Source organism: Ammospiza nelsoni, chromosome 2, assembly GCF_027579445.1.
Source record: "Ammospiza nelsoni isolate bAmmNel1 chromosome 2, bAmmNel1.pri, whole genome shotgun sequence".
NCBI lineage: Eukaryota > Metazoa > Chordata > Aves > Passeriformes > Passerellidae > Ammospiza > Ammospiza nelsoni.
In genome coordinates this window covers 91,289,439-91,312,027 of record NC_080634.1, presented here as the reverse complement: position 1 = coordinate 91,312,027, position 22,589 = coordinate 91,289,439, and the positions used below count along the sequence as shown (strand labels likewise).

Below are 22,589 nucleotides of genomic sequence, written 5' to 3'. Positions count from 1 at the left end.
GTGCCCTGTGTTAAAACTACTGAGTTGTGTTTTTCTACTTTTCCTGGTGAGATAAACTTTATCTTCTTTTTTGCTGTGGTCCACTTCCTACAGGACAGATGAAGGATATGCTCTTCCTTGAAAGTATTTGACCTCTATCCCAGGAAGGAAGTTGGCAATAAACCAAAATCTTAAGCTTTTGGGTGAGCACTGTAACCACTAATCTATTTTGGAAGGCTACAATTATAGACAGGAGGTGGGCAGCACTGTCATCACCTCCTGCTTCTGATTTTAAACCAGAAAAGTTATGACTGTATTTGGCAAAGAGTCCAATGCTATCTTTGTGCATTAGCCATATTCAGAACACGCCTCCTTGAACAGGCCCCTTGAGATTTAAGGGGTGGAGAAGAGTGTTCCAAAAGACAACTTCAGCTTAATCCCTCCAGCTCTTTCTGCATTTGGGGGAAGAACAGAAAAACTGACTCCTCCAGAGGATGATTCACAGAACCTAAATTTAGGTACTTGTTCTGAATCACTCCCTACTTAACCTGGGGAAGCATCCTGGAGACAACTGATTCCACAGGCAAAGGTTATCCTCTGTAACAGTTCCTCTCTCAACATCCCCTCAATTGTCAGTACTATTCTCACTGGCTTCTCAACTCCACCACAATTTAGGCAGGAAGTTGCTGTTTATCCTCAGATACCTGCGAGCACAAAGGGAGGCACATTGAAGATGTCCGAATACCTGGCTAGGAGCAGCCTAATTTCAGAATCATTAAACAAATAAACTGATTTTTAGAAGTTATAATCCACCAACAGTTTCATAAATTGTTATTGACTTCATTGGAGTCAAGATGCAAAGTTGGCACTAGGTGACTATTTTAGATTTAGCACTCCACCAAATTGCACCATGATTTTCCACAATTTAAAATAAATTTAGAGTTGTTTGTTGCTCTTTAAACAGAAGACATAATAATTATAAAGGGGAAAAAAGTCTTTATTACTAAATATATTCATACACTTTTAAATCATAAATCAGTATGTTTTGAAATTGTGGTAGCACTTTGTCACTCTTTAAATACTCAAGACTTATCGCTTTTTCCAGGTGAATTTCCGTCTGGGTCCCTCTTGACCAGGCTTTTTTCGTTCCTTCACACGTGGGTCAACTGTTAGTAATCCAGCTACAAAACACAGAAAAGCACCCATTTATTTACTGCTACCAGTTAATATTACAGGTATGCTCTGTGTGAGCAAATAACTCTGACTTTCACTAACATAATTTGTATCATCCAGAGGGCTAAAGGTTCAGAACCACAAAACACTCAAAGATGTGTCATCAGATCCTCTAACTTCTCTTCAGTAACTGAACTTCATTCATATTTTCCTTTACAGACAACTAAAATAACCACTCATTGTTTCTTATCTACCCATATTGCTTAAGCCCTTAAAGCAGTGGTCTTCAAACTTTTTTGATCATGCAGTCCTAGCAGCATTTTTGAGCATGTACTCCCAAATATATGTATTTATTCACTTATGAATTATATACAGCACATTCTTACTGAATCCCAATGGATCAACTGATCCATTCCCTGTTCTGAAGACCACTGTTATGTGGTACATTTATTTGTGAGTACAAATATATTTATATAGATAAATATACTTAGAAGTATACTTGGCAATGTCCCAAACATGTTCACAATTACCTGATCTCAGTAAAGATACCAAACTCAATGTTTATTTACAAGGGTTTTCCTAGCAAGTTATACTTGCCAGCGTTGAAAGGGTACAGTCAAAGAAACCTGTTGCAAAGCATGAATACAGCTTTTGTTTCATGGCTGGCAATAGAGTGAAAAAATCACAGATGTTCTGCCACTAATACAAGCAGGTATTCTTGCTACTAGTCCAGAAAGAGCATAGTTAAAAGCTCACAGTTAATAACTGCATTTGCTGAAATAGCACAGACATCTCATCACCGAGAAGCATCAAATCCTGCAGTTATCTAAATAAATCCTATCTTATCCTAGGTAACTTGTACACACTAAATACTGCAAGAGAGGAAAGAAGCTCCCTCAGTTTGGCTAGTTGCATGCACTATGTTGCTCATTACTCTCTCTTCAAAGTCAACCCTCTGGCATTTATGTTGGAGAAGAAAACATTTTAAAACATGAAAAAGATGCAACCAGCAAAGCAAAACAAACCACAATCTCGGTATCTTACAGCTCACTAATGTCTGATCCAAATTTATTTAGTAGTGAATACAATTAATGTTTTGTGATTCTGTGTTGAGGCAATATAAGCTGGTTAACAGACCTAAAAGAGGTCATGAACAGATGGAAAAATGCTTGAGAAGTCATCCAATACGTACAGAAATAATGCTAGGAAAAAAGTGAAAACAGTCTATAAATCAATGCACATCCCTTTCATACAATACACAAGGTTTCACTGGGATTATTTACTCAAATCTGATCCTTAATGATCCTTGTATTAATTCTGTTAATTACCAGAAACACATTAAGAAACATTGAAATAATTTCAATTCCTACCTTGCCTCATGAATTCCACCTCCTTTTCTGTCACAAAACTCCTCAAGGCTTTTGCAGTGGCTAAACGTATTGCTCCAGCCTGTGCAGATCTTCCTCCACCAGAGACTGTGCAAACCATATCATGTTTTCCAATTCTGCCAAGAAACTGGAAAGGGAACAATAACTGTTCCCTAAGGGAAAAAAAAAAAAAAAAAACAAAGAAAATTTTAAAAATTCATGTGCATAAAGTTCTTTCCTATGCACATTTCTTATCATTGTATATTAAAAAACATAGATAACTTTTGGGCAGAGATCCAGAAAGACATTTATATCTCATTCAAATCAATAGGAAATTAGCAGCTAGGAGCATATTCCAACTGCCAATGGTATGTACTTTAAGATCAGTTTTACAACTAACTTTTATTCCACTGCTTCTCTAAGGAAGCCAAGATCTATCAGCTCTGGATATTGAAACTCAGCAACCTCTCCCTTTATTCTTGAGCTTAAAAACCATAATATGAAATAAAAATAAAAATCACATTAGGAATAGAAACTTTATGTCAGCCTAATGAGAAGTCTTCTCTATATCAGACTGTGCACATCCTCCAAAATCTGAAGCTTCATATGAAAAACCTCACCTTGTCTGCTTCCACTATGTTACTGTATACCAGAGTAATTACACATGCATGCAATTTGAAAATCTCTTGTGAAACACTTAGAAATGATAATGCTTATTATTAGTTTTTAAAATAAATTTCAAGCCTTTCTAAGGGGACTAAAATTTGAACTATCAGAACACTCCGTCCTCTTGCTTTTTGCATCCCTTCAGAAAAGGTGAGGCAAGGAGCACAGAGCAAGGTTTGTCTATCAGTAAACTCCTGAAAATTAGGAGGAAATGCAAGACACATTTTTATGAAACACACAGTTATACAGAGACAAGAACATAGACTCAACATAGCATCAATGTGTAACTGTATGGCATTACTTCTGCTGGAATAATTTAATTACAGTAAAATATAGCATTTCATAGTGCTCTCACCTGTCCTGCAGCACTGGGAAGTAATGTAAAATGTCTATTCCATTCACTGTAATTTTTCCAGTCCCATTGTCATAAACTACTGCAGTAGCTCTGGCAGTTTTTCTTTTACCTTAAAGGAATTAAACAAAATCTTTTATGAGGCTTCAATATTCTCCAGAACTTCAAGTGCCCAAGTAATTAAACAAATCTCATCACATTCATACAGTGCCAGCTGTTTGGTTTTACAGGCTGAGGTAAGAAAAAAAAAAATGCAAACAAAGGACAACTATCTTTCAATATATTTTAATCAATGTCTGTTAAGCAGGGGAGAAGTGTGTGTTGTGAAACCAACCTCCTTCAGCACAAAGGAAGCAATCATTTTGATAAAGGAATTATGAAACAAATAAGACATTCTTCTTCATTTTGGGGGTGATGGGGCACAAACAAGACTGGTTTTGAACTTATTAAACCTGGTGGCTTTTCTTAAATCACACGGGTTGCATGCTCATCAAACTTCATTAACTACTGTTCTGAAGATACTACTGAAAACCAGTGCAAATTAAATCACAGTTTGCTGCTCTCACATCTTTGCTGTCATGTAATCTTGAGAACAACCCAGGTAAAGCAGCTCTCTAGCCATTCTGCCCCTCAAATTCTCTGTGACCTTTGTTCTTATTATCATCTGCTGCCTGCTGCATAATACCCATAATCTCTAAGACTCCTCTTAAATGTACAGCATAAAGTGTGTGTACACATGCTTTGTCCAGAAAATCATCAGCCTTTTCTATACATGTTGTTGTCACATTTTTTCCCTGCAATCACTCATATCCTATATTCTATATTGCTTTCCAGCTGTCTCTCCAATGAAAACATAACAGCCTGTGTTTAGAAGATACAGAGATCTTCATGGCTTTTGTCTAACACCCCGTCCATCTTAGTATGAATGATCAATATCCCACTGTCCATCTCCGTCCCATATTTAGAAATTTCCTCTTCACATTTTCCTAGGTCTTTGTAAATATCCAAATGCCTTGCAATTTATTCTTTGCATCTTCAAAGTTTCTCCTTGCTGGACTGCCTACAAAAATCATTATAAAGGTTACTCACTAGTCTAATCATGCTATTTTTATACTAAGCAACAACACTGTTACATCCATGGAACTATTTGTTTGTGCAGTCCTCTGCTCTTTATGTTCAGCAGTCAGCTCTGCCCAAATATCAAAGTCCTTTTGTATCCTACACCCTGTAACCCAATGGGGTCCTCTCTACAAAGCTATCACTGTATAAAAATACATATAGATGATAGGAGTCTGGGCCAAAAATTTGTACTTTCTGACCAGTCCATGTCTTAACTTGGTGTTCCATAACATTACTAACAGCTATACATGTAGTATACATATATATGAGCATATAAAATGAAGTAGTGACACTTTCAGCAGTGCTGTACATTATATAAAGAAAGCAGTGTGAAGAGGATTAAAGTCTGCATCGTTACAAATCAACAAGAAATGACTACCTTCCCCAGTGCTGAAGGCCACTCCTCGCTCATCATGCTGCAAGGGCTCAATAACCACTTTCTGCAACTGCACAGGAACTTCTTTGGAAAACTTCTGTATGTACTTCTCCTCGATGTCAGCACATGACAATGTCGCCAATTTTTGTAAGAGTTGAATAAATCTTGAATACTATAAGACAACAAGACTTCATTAAAGTATGCAAGTGTAATTGCATTTGCGAAAACTTTCTATTTTTATTTAATGGATCTTTCCTACTTCACTTTTATTGATGATTTCTGACAAGATGACATTTTTGCACCTACATGCTGATTTAAGAACAGCAAGCAGTTGCATCATTTTCTGTGTGACTAAAGACATCTAGTTCTTTCTTCAGAAAACAGCTAAACTATACTCCAAAGCATAACCAACCCCTTTTCAATAAAGGATTACTGTATTAGAATGAAGTTCATCTCACTTAAAACAAAGAAAGAAAAAACATTGGAGGGATGTCTTCATTATTTTATTATTGTCTTATTAAAACAGGAAAAGATTTTTACTTGTTTTTTGGTAAGTCAGCATATTCCCTGATTTGGAAATAATTTTATTTCACTGAACTGAATCTCACAAATGATTATATTTCATAACATATACAAAAAAATGCCTATCTTTGGCTGTTCAAGCTGAGTTACTTTAATGTTTATGATTTCCTTTAAAACTGAACAATCAAGGTATTTAAAAATTCAAGAGATACTTGACTTAAAGGGCAACCTCTTGAAATAAATTATCCTTCGCAACTGTGTGGTTCTCCTTCCCCCTTATACCTCCCTCCAAAGTTCTCCAACATGTGATTAAAGAGTACACATCAGTGTGTTAACCCATTTGTACCAAAAGCTGGGATGTCCTGTTACCAAGTGTTACAGGCAGGAGCTCCAGACAGCTGTCACCAGATACAAAGGTATCGTACCATCAAAAAAGGATTTTTCATATAGATATCGTAACCTGATTTTTGAAGTTTTTTTCACTTACAAGCAGTTATTACAAGTACTTGCTCTTTTCTCCTTTACCAGAGTCTTCTCTAGCAAAAATTACTACTTTTCTTGTAACTTAACAATAGTCCCTGAAAACTACTTTTACCTAACAATATGACACCGATTTGTGGTAAAGCCTTTGAAGAGCAGAAATATGGAAATAAAAACATGTAGAAATTATAGATACTATAAAAGTAGAAAACTTCAAACAGTTCTCATTTGGAGAGTGCAAAAGGAAAAAAAAAATCAATAGCTCTGAGTTTGTTTAATAATGTAAACACCACTGAAATTTTTCTTGCAGTGGCAAAAGGTAAGAATTTGAGCAGGAAAGACTGGCAGCTTATACTGAGACATTTCAAATTTATTTAAACAATATATTTTACTATAGACTCAGACTTTGTAGCCTTACATGGGACAGGCCAGTACAGAGAAAGGTTTAGTGCAGGTTTTTGGCTGGTTAGGGTTTTTGTAAGTTTATTGCAATGTACTTTCACAGATGTAAAATGTACTCATGTACAGAGTGTACTAAAACCAAGCAGTGAAGAACACCAAACTGTTTGGTTGTACAATTAGACCTGGCACTTGGAGAGGAAAAATAGCCATTCCAAATGTAGGAGCTACTGAAAATACTGAAGTCTTAATGGCTTCTACTGCAAGTAAGGTAGAGAAAGTCTCCTGAGTTATCAGGATTGAGAATTTGCAACAACTATTTCTAACTGATGCTTATGGACCATAATCTGCTGGAAACCTTTTTATATCCCCCACAAACAAGGAAGCCATCACATGCCACTGCTCCAGATGACAACTGAGCAAAGGGCATGTTTGCTGCTGTTATGCTATTTTTGCAAAGCTGTTGTTCACAGGACAGACAAGACTGAGGAACACTGCTTCTAGGTGAGAAAACACTTGGAATGTTCAGACAAATAGAGTTACATTCCCTGGTACTGTCATATTTAAGCTTCCAAAAGCTGGCCACATAGACGGAACCTGCTGTGACAAGATCTAATGCTCTTCAGGGGACTGTAGGGAAAAGCTCTGAGTGAGAAAAAAGTGTATGACTATTAGGATGAATAGTCTTATACCCAGAGATAGATGGAAAGGATGACTCCAAACCTACAGAGTGATACAGTTTGCAGACACTGAGGAAACTGCAAAACTCCTCCCTCCCACCATATTCATACCAAGGAAAATGTAACAGGAGATATCTGTATCAAACCACAGATCTATACAGCTTTTTGTCTTGTTTCTGTTATTTGATTTTGTAGTCAATCACTAAGAAAAAGGGCTCCTTATTTCTAGTAAGCCCTCTGTGATTTTTCTATCATTACCATGTCATCCTTAACATTAAACAACTCTGTACAGGTTAGCTATTGTACAAATCCATTGCATTTCCCTGTGTTGAATATTTACCCCTTCTCTACAGTTAGTAACAGCAGTTCTAGCCCTGTCTATTTTTCATCTGTAACAACAATAAATGACTATTTCTATAATAAATTCTTATAACCCATTCCTGACCACATAATTAGATAACAAGGAACAAGTGCTCTAGGTCTCACAATGCTGCCAGGAGAAAAACTAAATTATGGTAATAACAATGGAAAGTTCTTAAGAGTTCTGTATTGTGCTAGATAAAAAATGTCTACACATTTTTTATCACTTCAAGTCACTTCAAAACAACATGAATGTGACAGTGCTGTGAACATATACAGACTTCATCAGAAGACAGAAAACTCTTTTGAAGAAGCACCTCCTTCTGCATAATACCTTTCCAGTGTCCAAAAAACACACCCAGAGTCCATATTTTTAAGACACAAGCCTCCTTAAGATTGGGAAGATTAATTACTTACATCATTATCTGACACTTTTTCTAACAACATTTCTTCCAATTCAATCTTAGTCAGCCATCTGCTGCCAGCCAGGTTTCTGTTTAAAATATCACATATATTCTTCTTTTAATTAACCATGCAATAGAGTTACATCACAAAAGACCACACATACAGTCAATCTTTGTTCAGAAATACATTTTTCATTACAAATGAATGCAGATCACATTCCTATAGTAAACATGAGAAGGCCTACGTTAATTTTAAAAGATTTGCCTTTTGAAAGGTGTGGTAACTTCATGTATTGAATTAACCACTTGACCATTATGAGTATCAGCTATGCATTATTCATATTATTGAAGTCAGAGATTGAGTTAGAGTAATACTGTAATAGGAAGTGATCTTCCCTCCAGCTTACGACTTACTTTTAAAAGCCTGCTGCCAGGAAAAATTTGGTATACTAGCAGCACAGAGCAAAATCAAAGGCAGAATGTTAAAATCAAATTCTTTTGCCACTGGTCTTCACTTTTCTGATCAATATAAAGAGCAGCACTAGCAGTAAGCATAGTCAAAGTACTAACGTAGCAGTGACACCCTGTGTTCTATCTACTGTGTAATCTTGAGCTGCTCAGCACAGTGACTGCACTGATGGCAGCAAAAGCAGAAATTTCTAAGATAACAGCCTCATACAGGAGAGATGCTAAGGCAAAGAAAAACCTTGAAGTAGATCTTTGAAATATATATGATATGAAGTGACCAACTAAACAGCCATAAAAATACATACCAACATTACCAGGTAAATTTAAAGCAAATACGTAACTAGCTTCTTAAACTCCTCGGGTTTTTTAGAAACAGTGTTTTCAGCAGCATGAAGGAAGCTGTGATTCAGTAAAACACTCCTTCTGAAGGTGTTTTTAAGGAGTACTACTTCTCAAGCATGCATATTAATGCTTTTCTGAGTCAGGACGTGAGAAAGGATTATTTAGAAACAATGCAGATTTTAACAATGATTTTAAAACGCTTCCAATCCTGACCTAGTATATATAGGTATATACTTACATTTACATACTGTTACTTGCTACTTCCACTAAAGCTGGAAAAAATTTCTTGCACGTGAAAAGCTATAAACTTGAAGTAGTTCAGATCAGGTCCTAACCCTACAGTTAATATTACAGAATGGATTCACAATAGATTATTTTCTGGGAAAAAAACCCTAAACCAAACCCCTAACTCCATGCCTCTCAGACAAAAAAACCAGCCCTTCCCACTAACCCTCTACCTATACTTAGGAGATAAATTATCCTATCCAGACTAATCTCAGAGGAAGTACCATATCCAGTGTGAGAAGTAAGTATCAAAAATTCTTTAAATACTCTGAGCTTTACAAACCTAACAGGGAAAAAACCTTTCATCTCTGACTAGCTTTAGGTAGTTTTTCACATCAGTAAATCCACTGGCTGAGCTCTGTGAAGAGTCAGGCTATTTTTCAGCAGCATGCAGCAAAAAACTAAATTCATTTGTTTTCTTGTCTGCTCAGAACCTAACACAAATCTATAATAAAACATTTTGTGGGTCACAGAATGCTATTTATATCATGAAGAAACATGAACTTCTGTTATTTAAGAAATTGAAATAATCTCAGCAAATTAATCCTTTCTCTTCCTAACATAAATAACAAATGGCTGAAATGAAGAAGTGACAAACCAACACCATGTGCTCCTGGAGCAATGCATAAATCTGGCTAGAAAATACACAGCAAGAACAAAGATAAAAACAACTTGGGACTGGGAAAAATAACTATACAGTAAAGCAGTAAATGCCTAAACCAAAACTTCCTAGCTGCAGCCATTTCTTTTAAACACTTGCTTAACTTAATTTTCTAATTTAAAATCCTTGCAAGAAATCTCAGAAAAAATCAAGACTACAGTGTAAGAGGAGCAAACAGCACCTAAAAGCATATCCTGGTTGGATACACCTAGAAACCAACAAATGTAGATTTCCCATAGCTTCTGGTTGACATGGAGCTTTTCTGTCCAGTGGCTAACTAGATGAAGAGCTTGCTGTGCATACTAGGGAAGTTAAACAGAAAAAAACAGACACTAAATTCATTCACTAGTAGTGGTAATAATTAAAGAAATCCAGCCAAATGAGCTTTTCCAAAATTACTAGGTTTTGATGATTTCTGTTCAAAGCCATTAGAAGAAAAATAGTGAAATTAAGTATTTTGAGACTCTTAAATATAAATATTGGTAAGCTAAAATACTCAAGAACTGTAATTAAGGACTATTAAAGAGCTCAGCCTTAGATCTTGAGATTTTAAAAGCAGGAACAATGTAGTTGGTTCTTTAAAAGCCCATGCTTTTTTATAAAAAGTTTACCTCCTTTTTTCAAAATGCTTTAATAAAAGACATAATTAGAAAAATTCATACAGAATTTATGTTTTATATATATCTAAAACATTCATATATATGAATAGACATGTTTTGTACAGAAACATAGAATTCTGGATATTTTCTGTTTATTTTCAAATCACACTTCAGAACTTTTACAAAGCAAAGAAAAAAAAGCACAGAGAGAGTTTAAAGAGTAAGAGAAATAGATGGGATTTCTCTACTCTAACAATGAGAAGTGAGTGCTCCACACATATCTGGTAAAACTTTTCAACATGAAATTACCATACAAATATGGTAATTTCTATTACCTTCTATTCCTTACACAAGGAATAGAGAAAAAGCCTGAAAATGTGTTTGAGGAAAAGAAGGCAGGTAGCGTGGGGAACTACCAGAAGTGCCAAAACAGAATATGAAAGCACATTAAGAAAACTACTACCAATATTCATTCCAATTGGAAGCTTACCTTTTTTCCTTCTGAAGAGGAAGGTCTTGAGCTGTCAGTTGGTCTTGATGTTTCTGAACATTCAGAAATTTTTCATATGTTTCCTTAAATGCATATGGAAGAAGTATTTAAATAGATTTTTTTCATTTAATATTTAAATTTTGCTACTTAAAACACATGTTTAAATGGTTTTACTTTTCAAACACTTAAAATACAGAGGTCAGAAAACAAGCAGAGCTCTGAAAAAAAAATCACGTGCAGTTCAAAATGACTGATTTTGAATTCTGCAATTTTTGTCTTCTTACAAAAGCTTGTAAAAAAAAATCTCAGCTGTATACAGAAAGACAACTACATTTGTATAATGAATGCAACTCCAAAACATACTGCACAATAATTTCATCAGTGTATTCACATTTTGGTTTGACTTCCTCAAAATATTGACAAGGTTTAAGATGTATTTAATTTCATTTAGTTAGGATTTTTGTACATGTAGAAGTGTCAGATTTACTGGTGGTCTGTATCAGTCACAACTTCTTACTCTGGCATGTCTACATGGATCAAAAGTTGCACATTTATCACAGTAAGCATTTCTGTTCTTTCAACTGTGCAGATGGACCTACTCTGAATTTTCAGTATTTTTAAATAACTTTCTCAAAATTCTTAGCTATATTATTATTTTCAAAAAATGGCCTGACAGTGATTTTAGGGGTTTTTTTTTCAGTTCAGAACTTATAAAGACTACTTGTTCTAAATATAACCTCTAATACTCTTAATTATAACAACGATCCAAATGCAAAGGTAAATAGGATTATTTGAAGAAATAATTATAAATTATATTGAAACAACAGGACAGTTGTACTACAACTGAGTACTTCTATGCAAAATAATTTACTTTCATTTAGGAGTGAAATAGAAAGCTTATAGTCACTTTACTATACTGTACTAATATGAATTTTAGCAAATACTACAGAGAAACAAGAGTAAGAATTAATGGGGAAAAGCAACAATAGTTTGGGGATTTTTATTTGTATTACTTAAAAATAACCAGTAAAGAAAGAAACATGAGATATCACTGTGCTGTGAGCTATTAACTAATAAAATATTAGTTCTTGACATAAAACTGGGATTTATAACAGGATGCAGTGAAATATCTGCAACAGCTTAAAAATAACCAAAAAATAGAAGCCCCTTGCTTAGTTATAAACACCTACTGTTCAAGCTGATTTTTTCACTAATATAAAATACACCTGCACATACACTAAAAATATTTGTACTAAAAATGTATGAACAAAGAACAGATTGTTATCTGAGCTGCACTCAAAGCATTTAAATAGGGACAACTCACTGAAGTCTCTGATGCAGGTCACTGATGACATTTTTAATGGCACAACAGAACAAAATATTTTTAAAATAATTCCACAGTTAAAAATCTTGAAGTACAAAATTGTTCACTTCTGAGACAGCATGAGAATTCATTTATTATAGCAGTAAGCCTTTCAGAAATCTTTTCTCTTTCGTGAGGTAATTGTATCAGATAGGAACTAGGAAAAAATGTCAAATTAAAAAAAAGTTTATTTATCCTCAAACACAGGAAATATTACATAAAAGAGCAGCAAGCCTATTTTCATGTATTTCCAAACCTCACAAATATAACCATAGTCCTCGAAGGAAACAGGATAGAGTATTACTACTGTGGGCAAGATTTATGTAACATCACTCTAGTAATCTTAACAACCTCATTCAGAGCTGAGCATTAGGCTTCAAAAATTATTGCCTATACATTAAAGCTGACACAGTTTGGGTTAGAGAGCATGAGGTGTGCCTGCACCAAGCAATTTTTAGGTATCTGTAGTTAAGTACTGGTAAAGAATGAGTATGGAAGCTTCTGCTTGGGACCACAGAGTGAAGGAAGAGAAGGGGAAGGAGGGCTGTGTCTGTCCCTCAGTAAGCTGGGGAGAGCTCAGCTGGAACAGTCAGAGATTGAATCTGGTGAGCTCTGTGAGTGTCTGCATCTGGAAGAAGTCAAGCCAGGCACAAAGATGATATTTTGGTGTCAGATGCTTAGAATTCTGACATACTGGTTTATCAGGTCTTATAAATGTGTATGGAGGTTTTTCACCTTACCGCTACTCTTGACTTACCTCTTGCCTTCAAAGGCAGAGAGTGTCACCACTCTACCTGCAAAAGCAGTCTCCTGTCTGCCCCCTCACAATCACCCATCCTCCTCCAATGCATTCTGGCATACATATTTATTTATTAGTATGGTCAGCTAAAATACATGAACAGGAGCTCAACACAGCTCCTTAAAAAAGGACACCTGGAAGTAATCTCAGCTGTGACCTTAAGAGACATACTACAGTCAGAATTGCTTCTAAACAGCAACTCAAGAATTTTCAGGTAACATGACACAAGTCAGAAGACTTAAGGATTTTTTCATATTTGGAAATGATTGATAAACACAGGCAAATAAAATAAGATATGGGTTACGATCTACCACTTTCTAGCCTCAGAAATTGTCAGTTACAATGACAAAAGGGTTCAGAGCAGCAGCAACAATAAAATTTTCCTGAAGACCCTCCCTAGGTAATCCCAAAGAACACCAACACTCCACAGCCTGTTTAAGTTTTAAGAACGTGTACTTTTAAGAATTAAAATTATATCTTTAAACTGTTCTGGTTAAATTACAGCAATCATGTCTATTCAGACAAAGAACCCTTTACTCAGGAGATGAAGTCAAGCAACATTGAAAAGTAGCATTTTAAAGTAATTCCAAGCATAAGAGAAATGTTAAATATAATTTCCTACATATTTCTGGCAATGAAAGTGGACTTAGAACTCTTTATAAAATTTTGGTCTGAAGTACTAAAAAAAAAAAAAAATAAAAACATTGATGCATGTATCTTATCTCTGTATAGAGATAAAGCCAACAGACTGAAAGAACCACTCACGTGTGAAGTAAAGTATGTGGATGAGCCTTTGCAAAATCAGGAATCACATGTAATGCCCAATAATTTATCTGACAAATCTTCACTCCCCAATGGCTAAAGAAAGCTTCTGAAGACACACTTGCTTTTTCAAAGCTGGCAGGTGAAGATTTTACTAATCACTTGAGGATTCAATAGTCCAATTCATGACTGTACACATCTGTGTGTCTTGTAAACTCAGCTATTACACAATCAAAATAGCTGATTTTACAAGATTGACTATGTACTGAAACACTTCCATTTCTAATAGAGAGATCAAATTTCAGATCTCTACAAGGAACTTTAAAACAATTAAAAATTATTTTACTCTGCATTAAAAAATAGGGAAGAAATCAGCAAATGAATCCCTAAAAGAGATTTTTATGGGGAAAAAAAATTCTGTCAACATTATAGTTAAGATATGCTGCAGAGCCCACATTTTACCTCAGTTTGCACTTTACTTTGTTTCTTGTGCTTTGAGTTCAGCATACACTTTGAATGGTTTTAAGTTTTGGAATATTTTTGAGAGTTAAAATGCTCAGTTGTTTAGAGTATTTACCTCAATCCATAAGCCCTGATATTTCCAAAAAATGTACAAGCATGATTATATGGAATTACTATTCTCCTGTGCACAATGGTATGAAGATACCATTTTGTCTTGTTCTGCACATTACAAAAATGGTATTATTCCAAAAAACTTTTAAGTGAAATGATGATCAAATGCACTATCAAATATTTGCAAAATGGCATTTCATGCAATAAACAGTTCTTTGTGCATCAGAAGAAAAATAAATGGTCCTTTTCCCTACAGCTAAACTTTATTCAACAAGGAGAACAACAATATCATCAAAAGACATCTTCAACAATAATGTCTGTAACAAATATCTAATATAATAGTTCATTTCATATTGAAAGCCAAACATGTATATTGGCAATTACAATACAGACAAAGATAGTTTATTTTCATAAGTGGACAATACTTTTTATAAGTGCTAACTAAACAATAATGCTATGCCCATTATATAACTAACAGGTAATAAAATTCAGGTTCCACACGAGCATATGTAATTAATAGCATACAAGTTTAAGCTAAATAATATGTTTATCCTGTTTATTAGATTTAATGTAGCAATTTAAAAGACATCTTCAAATCAGATTGATTACTTACACTAGGCTGTATTAATATGCAACTCTTTTCTGGACAAATTAATTAGCTTTGAGACTAAGGAACACATTTTGTTAAATACACATTAGTTTAATAAGTGCTTAAAACAATGTTGGAATTTCATGCAGATTTTGGCTTTCATTTGGCCAACTTAGAAAAAACCCTGTTAAATCTAACTTAATGGATTTACATTTAAAGAAGCCTATTTAATGAAAATATTCAGAAACAGTTGAAGAACACTCAAGTATCCTATACTAATGAAAAATGCATTTGTCGAGGCCATTTGTTTGAAGGTGGTTGCCACGCTCTTAGAAACAAAACGCGCACTATACTTTCAGAGATTTCCAAGGCAAGCTAACTGCTTGGAAGAGCTAAAAATAAACTTGTGCTCCTTGTAAAATTTGTAATTTCTTCATTATGATGGAATGCAACAAAACATCTTGCCCTTGGGTTGCTCTGTTTCAGCCAAAACAAATGCAAATGGCTTGTCAGATGACAGCTGTTTGATAAGGCTCCTCTACAAGACCTGCATGCTTTACTTTTTTCCGTGAAACTTGGGATGAAAGGCAGAAGGCAGGAAGAGAATTAATGTAGCATACAGTCTAAAGGCAATGCTACAACCGTGATTAAGTAGAAAAGTTAAAAGGCACAGATTTTCCACAGCCTTGCTGTGTGCAACCCATCCGTGTAACAAGTTGACAGGCCTAGCGCGTCAGCTCCATCATCCTCTCCGACAGCTAAAACGCAGCATTGCATCCCTTTTCAGAGAAAATTTGCGTCTGCACCATGAAGCGTTGTACATTATTTCTTAGCACTGCAGGGGGCTCAAGTCCATATGGAACCTTCACAAATATTACCACAGATCAAACCAGCGGCGTTTCGAGGCAGATTTGACATACCTATTTAAATGAACAGCGGGGGTCCTCGGGCTGCCTCGGGCTGTGCAGGAGAAAACCTCTGTGGAAAGCCTATGCTGCAGCTCCATTACTCAGCAAAGACACTCTCTACATTTATCATTCATTTCATTTCTGCCAGGGCAAGAAGCTCATTTGCCCAAGGTCAGCAACAAAAAAAAAGAAAGAAAAAAAAAAGTGGGGGCGTTTTTTATTCTCCCAAAGAAATAAATGTACCTGACAAGAGGGGATTTTGTCCTTTGGGTACACAGAACTCAAATAAATATCAGATCATTCTAATAAAAACACTATACTCAGTATAGCTGTGCACTGAATTTGTGACCATAAAGTTTGTTTTTCTGACAACTGACTAACCACAGAACTAACTTCTTAAAACTATCTTATGAGGAAACAAAATCTGATATGAATATCCAATTAAATATTTCTGCATTATTAATGCTTTTGTCATGTATAAGTACACGTAAGAAACATTAATGTCTTCACACAGATTCTTCTAAAGATGCAGATAATGCCTGTGCTACTGAGGGTCACAGATATGAAAAGTCTGTTTCTTCACAACCCATGTCAAGGCTCAGGGTCTAGCGGTGCCCTATTAGATACAGCTTTTTTCATAAAGGTAAAAGATGCAGATCCTTTACTCCTGGAACCATATTAATCAGAAAAAGCCTTAAGTTTGCATGAATGGAACCATCTTAGAAAAATCAATTAAGCAGTTTAAATGCAAATTTTCTTCACACTAAATGTCAGCACAAATAACATTTCCTATAGCTTTGCCCTTCACAGAGGAAAAAAAAGAACTATTTTTTATTCTACAATGAACTTTGCTAGAACTAGGCATTTTTGTTGTATGTGCACTCTCCACTACTGATCTTTTGCTACCAACTACAGTTCGAGCCTACAGGAAAGTGTTCAGACTATTCAAAACCAGTCCATAGTCAAAACTGTAAAATGAAACAAAAATTAAAGGAAGAACTATTATGTAGCGTGTTCTCTTAAATGTGACATAAAAAGTTCATAATAATGAATATTGTAACACAAAAATATACATTGCATGTAGCTTCAGATGTGATAATATGGCCTTCTGTGAAAACATAACTAAACCCAGGAGATCCTGGGTGGCACCTCCAGAATAACATGCACTTGACTGGGAGCTGACATTATTTATTACAAGTAACATACTTACATGCATTAATGAATAATACGACTGCTTGCCAGTGTAAAAGAGGAAGTGAAATGGTCGGCCATCTTCTCCCCACTGGATTTCTAATGGAAGGCAAGATTAGACAAGAAAGCAATATACAATCCCTAAAAAAAAATCCCTTGTATCTAACTGCAGTTAGAAACCTCTTTCATAATACTGACTGTCTTTCTAAATATCAGAGAACAAAGACATTTTACAGGTGTTCAATCTGCCTGGAAATCTAATAGTTCAGACAATCTTTTTTAAAGCTAATCTCCCTCTGCAACTAGAAGAAAATATTTAACATTATAAATGTAAATAATCTTTTACATAAGGAAATCCATCATGTACAATTCTAAAAGATTGTATAGGTGGTATTACAAATAGAAGTATACATTTTAGTGTAAAAAGAAGTACAAACTAAGAGACAACTGAAATCTACATTGAAAAGTGAAAGATTAGCAGCTCTGGAAAAACAGTGCTAAAACAAATAAGGTTTTTATTTTATTGGGTTTTATTTATAATACATCTAAGCTAAACTAAGTATGTGTACATTTGTCTTTTGTGGGCAACAACCATATTCAGAACTTGGGTGAGTTTGGAACTCATTTTTGTTATTAAATTTGGGATATTGAAATACAAAGACCTATCCTACAGTTTACATAATTGGCTAAGCAAGAAAACAAATGTTTCATATTAATTCAGAATATCCAGTGTGTTCTATTCATTACAAAATATTATTTAAAGTCAAATTTTGTCTTTGGAGGAAAAAAAAGGCAAACTTAGATAACAAAGATCTCTTTCAAATAAAGAAAAACTACAAAAATAAAAACCTGGGAGCTTTTTACAAATTGAACTGTAGAGAAAGTCACAGCCATTTTATCCAGTGAAGTTAATTAAAGCTACCTGAAAACTGAGGGCAAAGATAAGACTCCAGAAACCTGTCTGATAAGCACAGTATATATTGGATTGGAACATCAAGATATATATATACATTCAGAAGCTGAATGTAAAGATGCAAAACTAGGCAGAAAATAAAGAATACAGGGAACTTCTACCCACATATACTACTACTGTGATTTTTCATGTATGCAGTTGTGAAACCATATTTTGTTGAAAAAAACTGTTGTGGAAACTTTCCAAAATATAAAGTTAAGTTTTTGTACTTCAAAGTTATTGAAGACGCAATACATAGACAAGACAAAGCTGCCTTAAGAGATACTTATTGAATGTGTTATTTTTAGATATAAATACAAAACTAAACATTCATACTAATTTGTTCTTACAGTCCTCAGGATATTGCTAGCATTTCAAAGAATGCTTTAGTCCTGAAAGCATATAGAATAGTAGCTTAGTTCTTCCATAAAACAGCCCTTGGATTTTAAAACTACTAAATGATTAACTCTCTCCTACCCTTTCGCTTTCTACTTTTTTACTTCACAATACAGGGAAGTTGAAAAATGAGGCATGATAACATTTGAAAGATGGAAATCCAGAATTTCGGATGGTTTAGACTGCTTTCTAAAGACATGAAGTCCCCCAAAAAAAGCATCAATTATTCCAGCAACAGGAAGAAAGAAGGAAAATTTTAAGATTTTAATGATAATCAGAAATGTTTATCTGAGACCTGATAGCTCAGTGAATGTAGAATTTCACACCTCTGCTACTAGTTGATATCAAATACTAGTCAAAACCAGACAACAGGTTTTGACCTTATCTTTCAAATGTTCTATTTAAAATTAAATTGTTGATTTTAGTGAACTGACCAACATACTGGCATATCATTGACATCTGGGACTCTATACCGTGTCTCAGGAGAAAGACCAAAGACAGTATGGACAGACGTGCAGAGTTAGGACTTTAAGGTCAAAGAACTAATTAGGAGAGGTTCCACTCTATTATTTGAAAAAAATTCAAACCTGTAATTTCTAATCTTCTAGAGCAACAAAGTTACAAAGAAAACTTTTGGTTTAAAACAGTATTAATGAATATTTTATGGAGGTGATAGCGCTGACAAAAAGCTACTGAATTCTACACATCATTCTATTTACTGCTTATTTTTAAACAATGAAAAACATTTCTCTTAGTCAGTTAACACAATTTCTGAGAAGATCAGTGGTACTCTGGAATACACTGATAATTTTTATCCTAAACCACAGAATATCAGAATAGACTTTTACTGCTCATGTTTTAGTAGTCATTAGGAATACAGGGAAAAGAGCCAATCCACAAAAATAAGACATTCTACATATGCAACAATCCTAATACTTAGAAATAATAAAGAAAGTATCTAAGAACACTTACTTCTCTGCTCTGGAAAAACTTCAGTAGGATGCTGTAAATAAATGAAAAATATCAGCAAAAGGGAAAAGTTACTCAAAGTAACATGCTACAGATATTCAGAAATGCAACAAAAAATCCTACCTTCATCAGAGGTCTGGCTCGTTTGTCAAATAAGCCAGAGGGAAAGAGATAGGCAATGGCTTTCTGAAAAGAAGAAGAAAGATCTTGTATGTGACTTTTTTCCCACAAAAGCATCATCAAAAACATTTCTTATGCATCTTCTTATGCAAAAAATAGCATAATTTTTGTACAGCAGGCAACCAAATCAGTAAGAAAATATGACACATATGTGATGTGCTGAAAAGAAAAGCAGATAATTTCTTCTGGAATCCTCAGAGGTAAAACCTCATTCTGAAGGCTGTATGCTACTGCAATAGAATGAGTGAACTTTCTTCTGCCAAATTTAGTTTTTATAGAACGCACTTATCATAACTTATCTGAACTACTCAAGTGCAAAGACCCCCTTTATACACAATGATTTTCCAGTAAAATTTCAAGTGCTGTGACTTCCATCACAATCACAACACTTATTTATTTATATTTCTGAAAATATCAGTGCTTCCTAACAGTGCCTACTGACAGACCAAGCATAGAAATTTTATTTAAGGCAACAGGAAAAAGCCAAATTTTAAACATTTGGAATCCCACTTTCTACAATTTCCAGTCATAGTTTCCTCAAGTCTAAAAAGCCATGTTTGTTGTGCCAGTAATAGCTACTTTACATAGCCTAAATAAGCATTTCACTGATCACTGCATTTGGAAACAACTGTGAATCACTAAAATCTTTGCTGAACTTGAACTAACTGCCCAGAGAAGAAAGACTCAAGTGACATCTTTTTTCTTTTTCCCTTAGATACCTGACGGTTTGACAAAACACTTTAGAAAAATACATGATATTCATCACACTCATTGTTTACTGTTTTCACTAAGTACAAGGTACATACTGAATTTTGACTTAATATTTACCAGTATTTATGTGATATATAAAATGAGCATTATTTGCCTACAACAAATGAAGTTAGTATACCAATACTCCAAACCATTCTGGCCAAAATTTAAGGCAAAGCACCTTACAAAGTTAAGCCCAATGACACACATTTCTGCTTAATATCATCTTACTCTCCCTCTTCAATGTAACTAAACCATAATTTAATAATGCAAAAACATGGATTTATCAGAGCTGTTTATTTTAATTTGTTTCTAAAAACAAACCAGAAAAAGCTAGCCACCAAAAGCTCCCAGATGTAAGAGTCTGGCAAGTGTAGCCAACTTCAGACAGTGGGTAGCAGAGCTTCAGACAGAAATATTGTGCTTGCACAGTAAAATGGACCAACCAAATAAACCCTTCTGGCAGTGGTCTCATTTATATTTCCATTAGACAGTACAGAAAAGTAGAATTACAATAAAATCTGAGGTTAAAATCTTCTCTCAAGAAGAACGGCTCTTTGTTAGCTAGGCTACCTTAGGGCTATTACTTGCTGATAATTTTTTCCATAGACTTGGAGTGCTTTGTCAGTGCTTCAACAGATTTAATATGCATGGAGTGTAAAAAGACCTAACCTATTACTTTCATTAATCCCCTACTGGCATTCTGAACAGAAATTTTCAGAATTCTGAAGCAAACAAAAGGCTTAACTTGATTTTATAAAATGGTAATTTTGTTTCTCTTAGTGACTACTGTATTCCCATTTGTTAGTCAATGGGCATTTTATGCATACACACAGTAGGTGAACACCTATTTATGAACAAATGGGGATTAATTATGATGACAAGAGAGAAATCTACTGTGAGCCAAATGATGTTAAACCAACACCTTATATAATATATTAATAGAAATTATTACAGGGTCCTGAGACTGACTGTGTGTGTATTTAAGACATAATCTTTATACAAGCATTTCAGGAATCTCAGCCAAAACAGTTACTGTAACTATCACATCTTAATAAATGCCAAACATAACAAGTTAACATTTACAATGAAAAAAGTAGCTGCCATCTGAGACCTTCTACTTCTTGGAAAGTTTATTTTATTGCTAAGTGTATACTCATGTCTTTCACACTACAGCATGAACACATCCTGTATTAAGAAATCCTAGCATCTACTCTCATATCTCCACACAACAACCAACCAAAGAAGAATGGCTCATTTTATAAGCTTATTTTTTTGTTGTTGCAAAATGGAAATAAATAGTCTTCCTGACCTCTCTTTTTATGGAAAAGTAGTCAAGAATGAACTATCTGGGAATGCAACAGACTTCAGTTCAGCTTTATTCAGAATTTTCTACTTACTTTTACATAGCTGGGTTCTCAGGCTGTGCTTTACCAACTACATAGAATGTCAGACTGCCTCTTGGGAGCTCCATCTACAGAAGCTGATTTTGTCTATGCAAATGTTTCATTTTTGTAGAAAAGTCTTTTAAAAAAGCCCTGTACTAGCAGTATAAAAAGATGGCGGATCAATGTGAGGAATTACATCAGAATTAGTCTCTCCAAACTGCAGCTGAAGCACATAACCATGAAATTATTTTCCTGAAATCTTTTTAAAATGTCTTCAGATATGGAACGTAGGTTTCCTTTCATGAATCTCTAGGTCTCAAACCAAAATTCCATAGAGAATTAACTGCATGTTAGTTGCATTTTCCTGAACAGAAAAAGCAGGTGAATGTCCCTCTTAAGACTTCATAATCAAGGTGTAAATGCCAGCAGTAAAGTTCCCAAGAAATCTTTACATTTAACTGCAGTTTCCCATTCCAGAAGTGGTTTTCACCTCAAGGGTCCTGGCTCATAGCCTTTTTTTTGGAATTATTTGGACTTGAACTCCAGATTAAAGAAAATCTTTGTTTTTGAATTTCACTGTTGATCCACACAGAGAAGAGGAAAATACCCAGTACTCACACCTTTAAAAGCAGCAGATCATAATGAACACATTAGCAACAAGGTAGTTTACGTCTGACATTCCTTAAACTGTACAGTTGATAAACTTAACTTTCCTGTACCAAACTAGAAGAAATCTTGTTATATCATCATTTATTGAGAGACCAGAAGAGTCAACATACTGCTCTCAGGATGAAAATGTCTTTCACTTGCAGCTTTAGGTTTGAATTCAAGCCAGTTGGAATAACAAGTACAACCTTCCATCCCAATTAAGAAAAAAGCCCAAAACCAGAGAAACCCAAAATTCTGGCATTCCCTCAAACACACAAAACAAATTAATTAAATAATCTGTCCAGCCCTGCATGGGTATGTCGTGTAAATTCAGTGTACCTGCCACATCCTCACCCTTCCTCCTCCCTGTGGATGTTGCACATCCTGACTGCTGATCGT

General features: G+C 34.8%; 1 protein-coding gene across 1 annotated transcript in view; it reads right to left on the bottom strand.

Moving 5' to 3' along the window:
- Positions 1-955: 955 nt before the first annotated feature.
- The window catches only part of MRPS9 (mitochondrial ribosomal protein S9), a 33,715-nt gene continuing 12,081 nt past the window's right edge, over positions 956-22,589 (bottom strand). The window contains exons 3-11 of the mRNA XM_059466229.1: positions 19,348-19,410; positions 19,228-19,258; positions 16,927-17,006; positions 10,723-10,805; positions 7,891-7,966; positions 5,036-5,204; positions 3,541-3,649; positions 2,523-2,692; positions 956-1,160 (exon numbers count right to left, since the gene is read on the bottom strand). Coding sequence (XP_059322212.1) covers positions 1,069-1,160; positions 2,523-2,692; positions 3,541-3,649; positions 5,036-5,204; positions 7,891-7,966; positions 10,723-10,805; positions 16,927-17,006; positions 19,228-19,258; positions 19,348-19,410 — 873 coding nt within the window. The 3' untranslated portion in view covers positions 956-1,068. The remainder of the gene's footprint in view (positions 1,161-2,522; positions 2,693-3,540; positions 3,650-5,035; positions 5,205-7,890; positions 7,967-10,722; positions 10,806-16,926; positions 17,007-19,227; positions 19,259-19,347; positions 19,411-22,589) is intronic.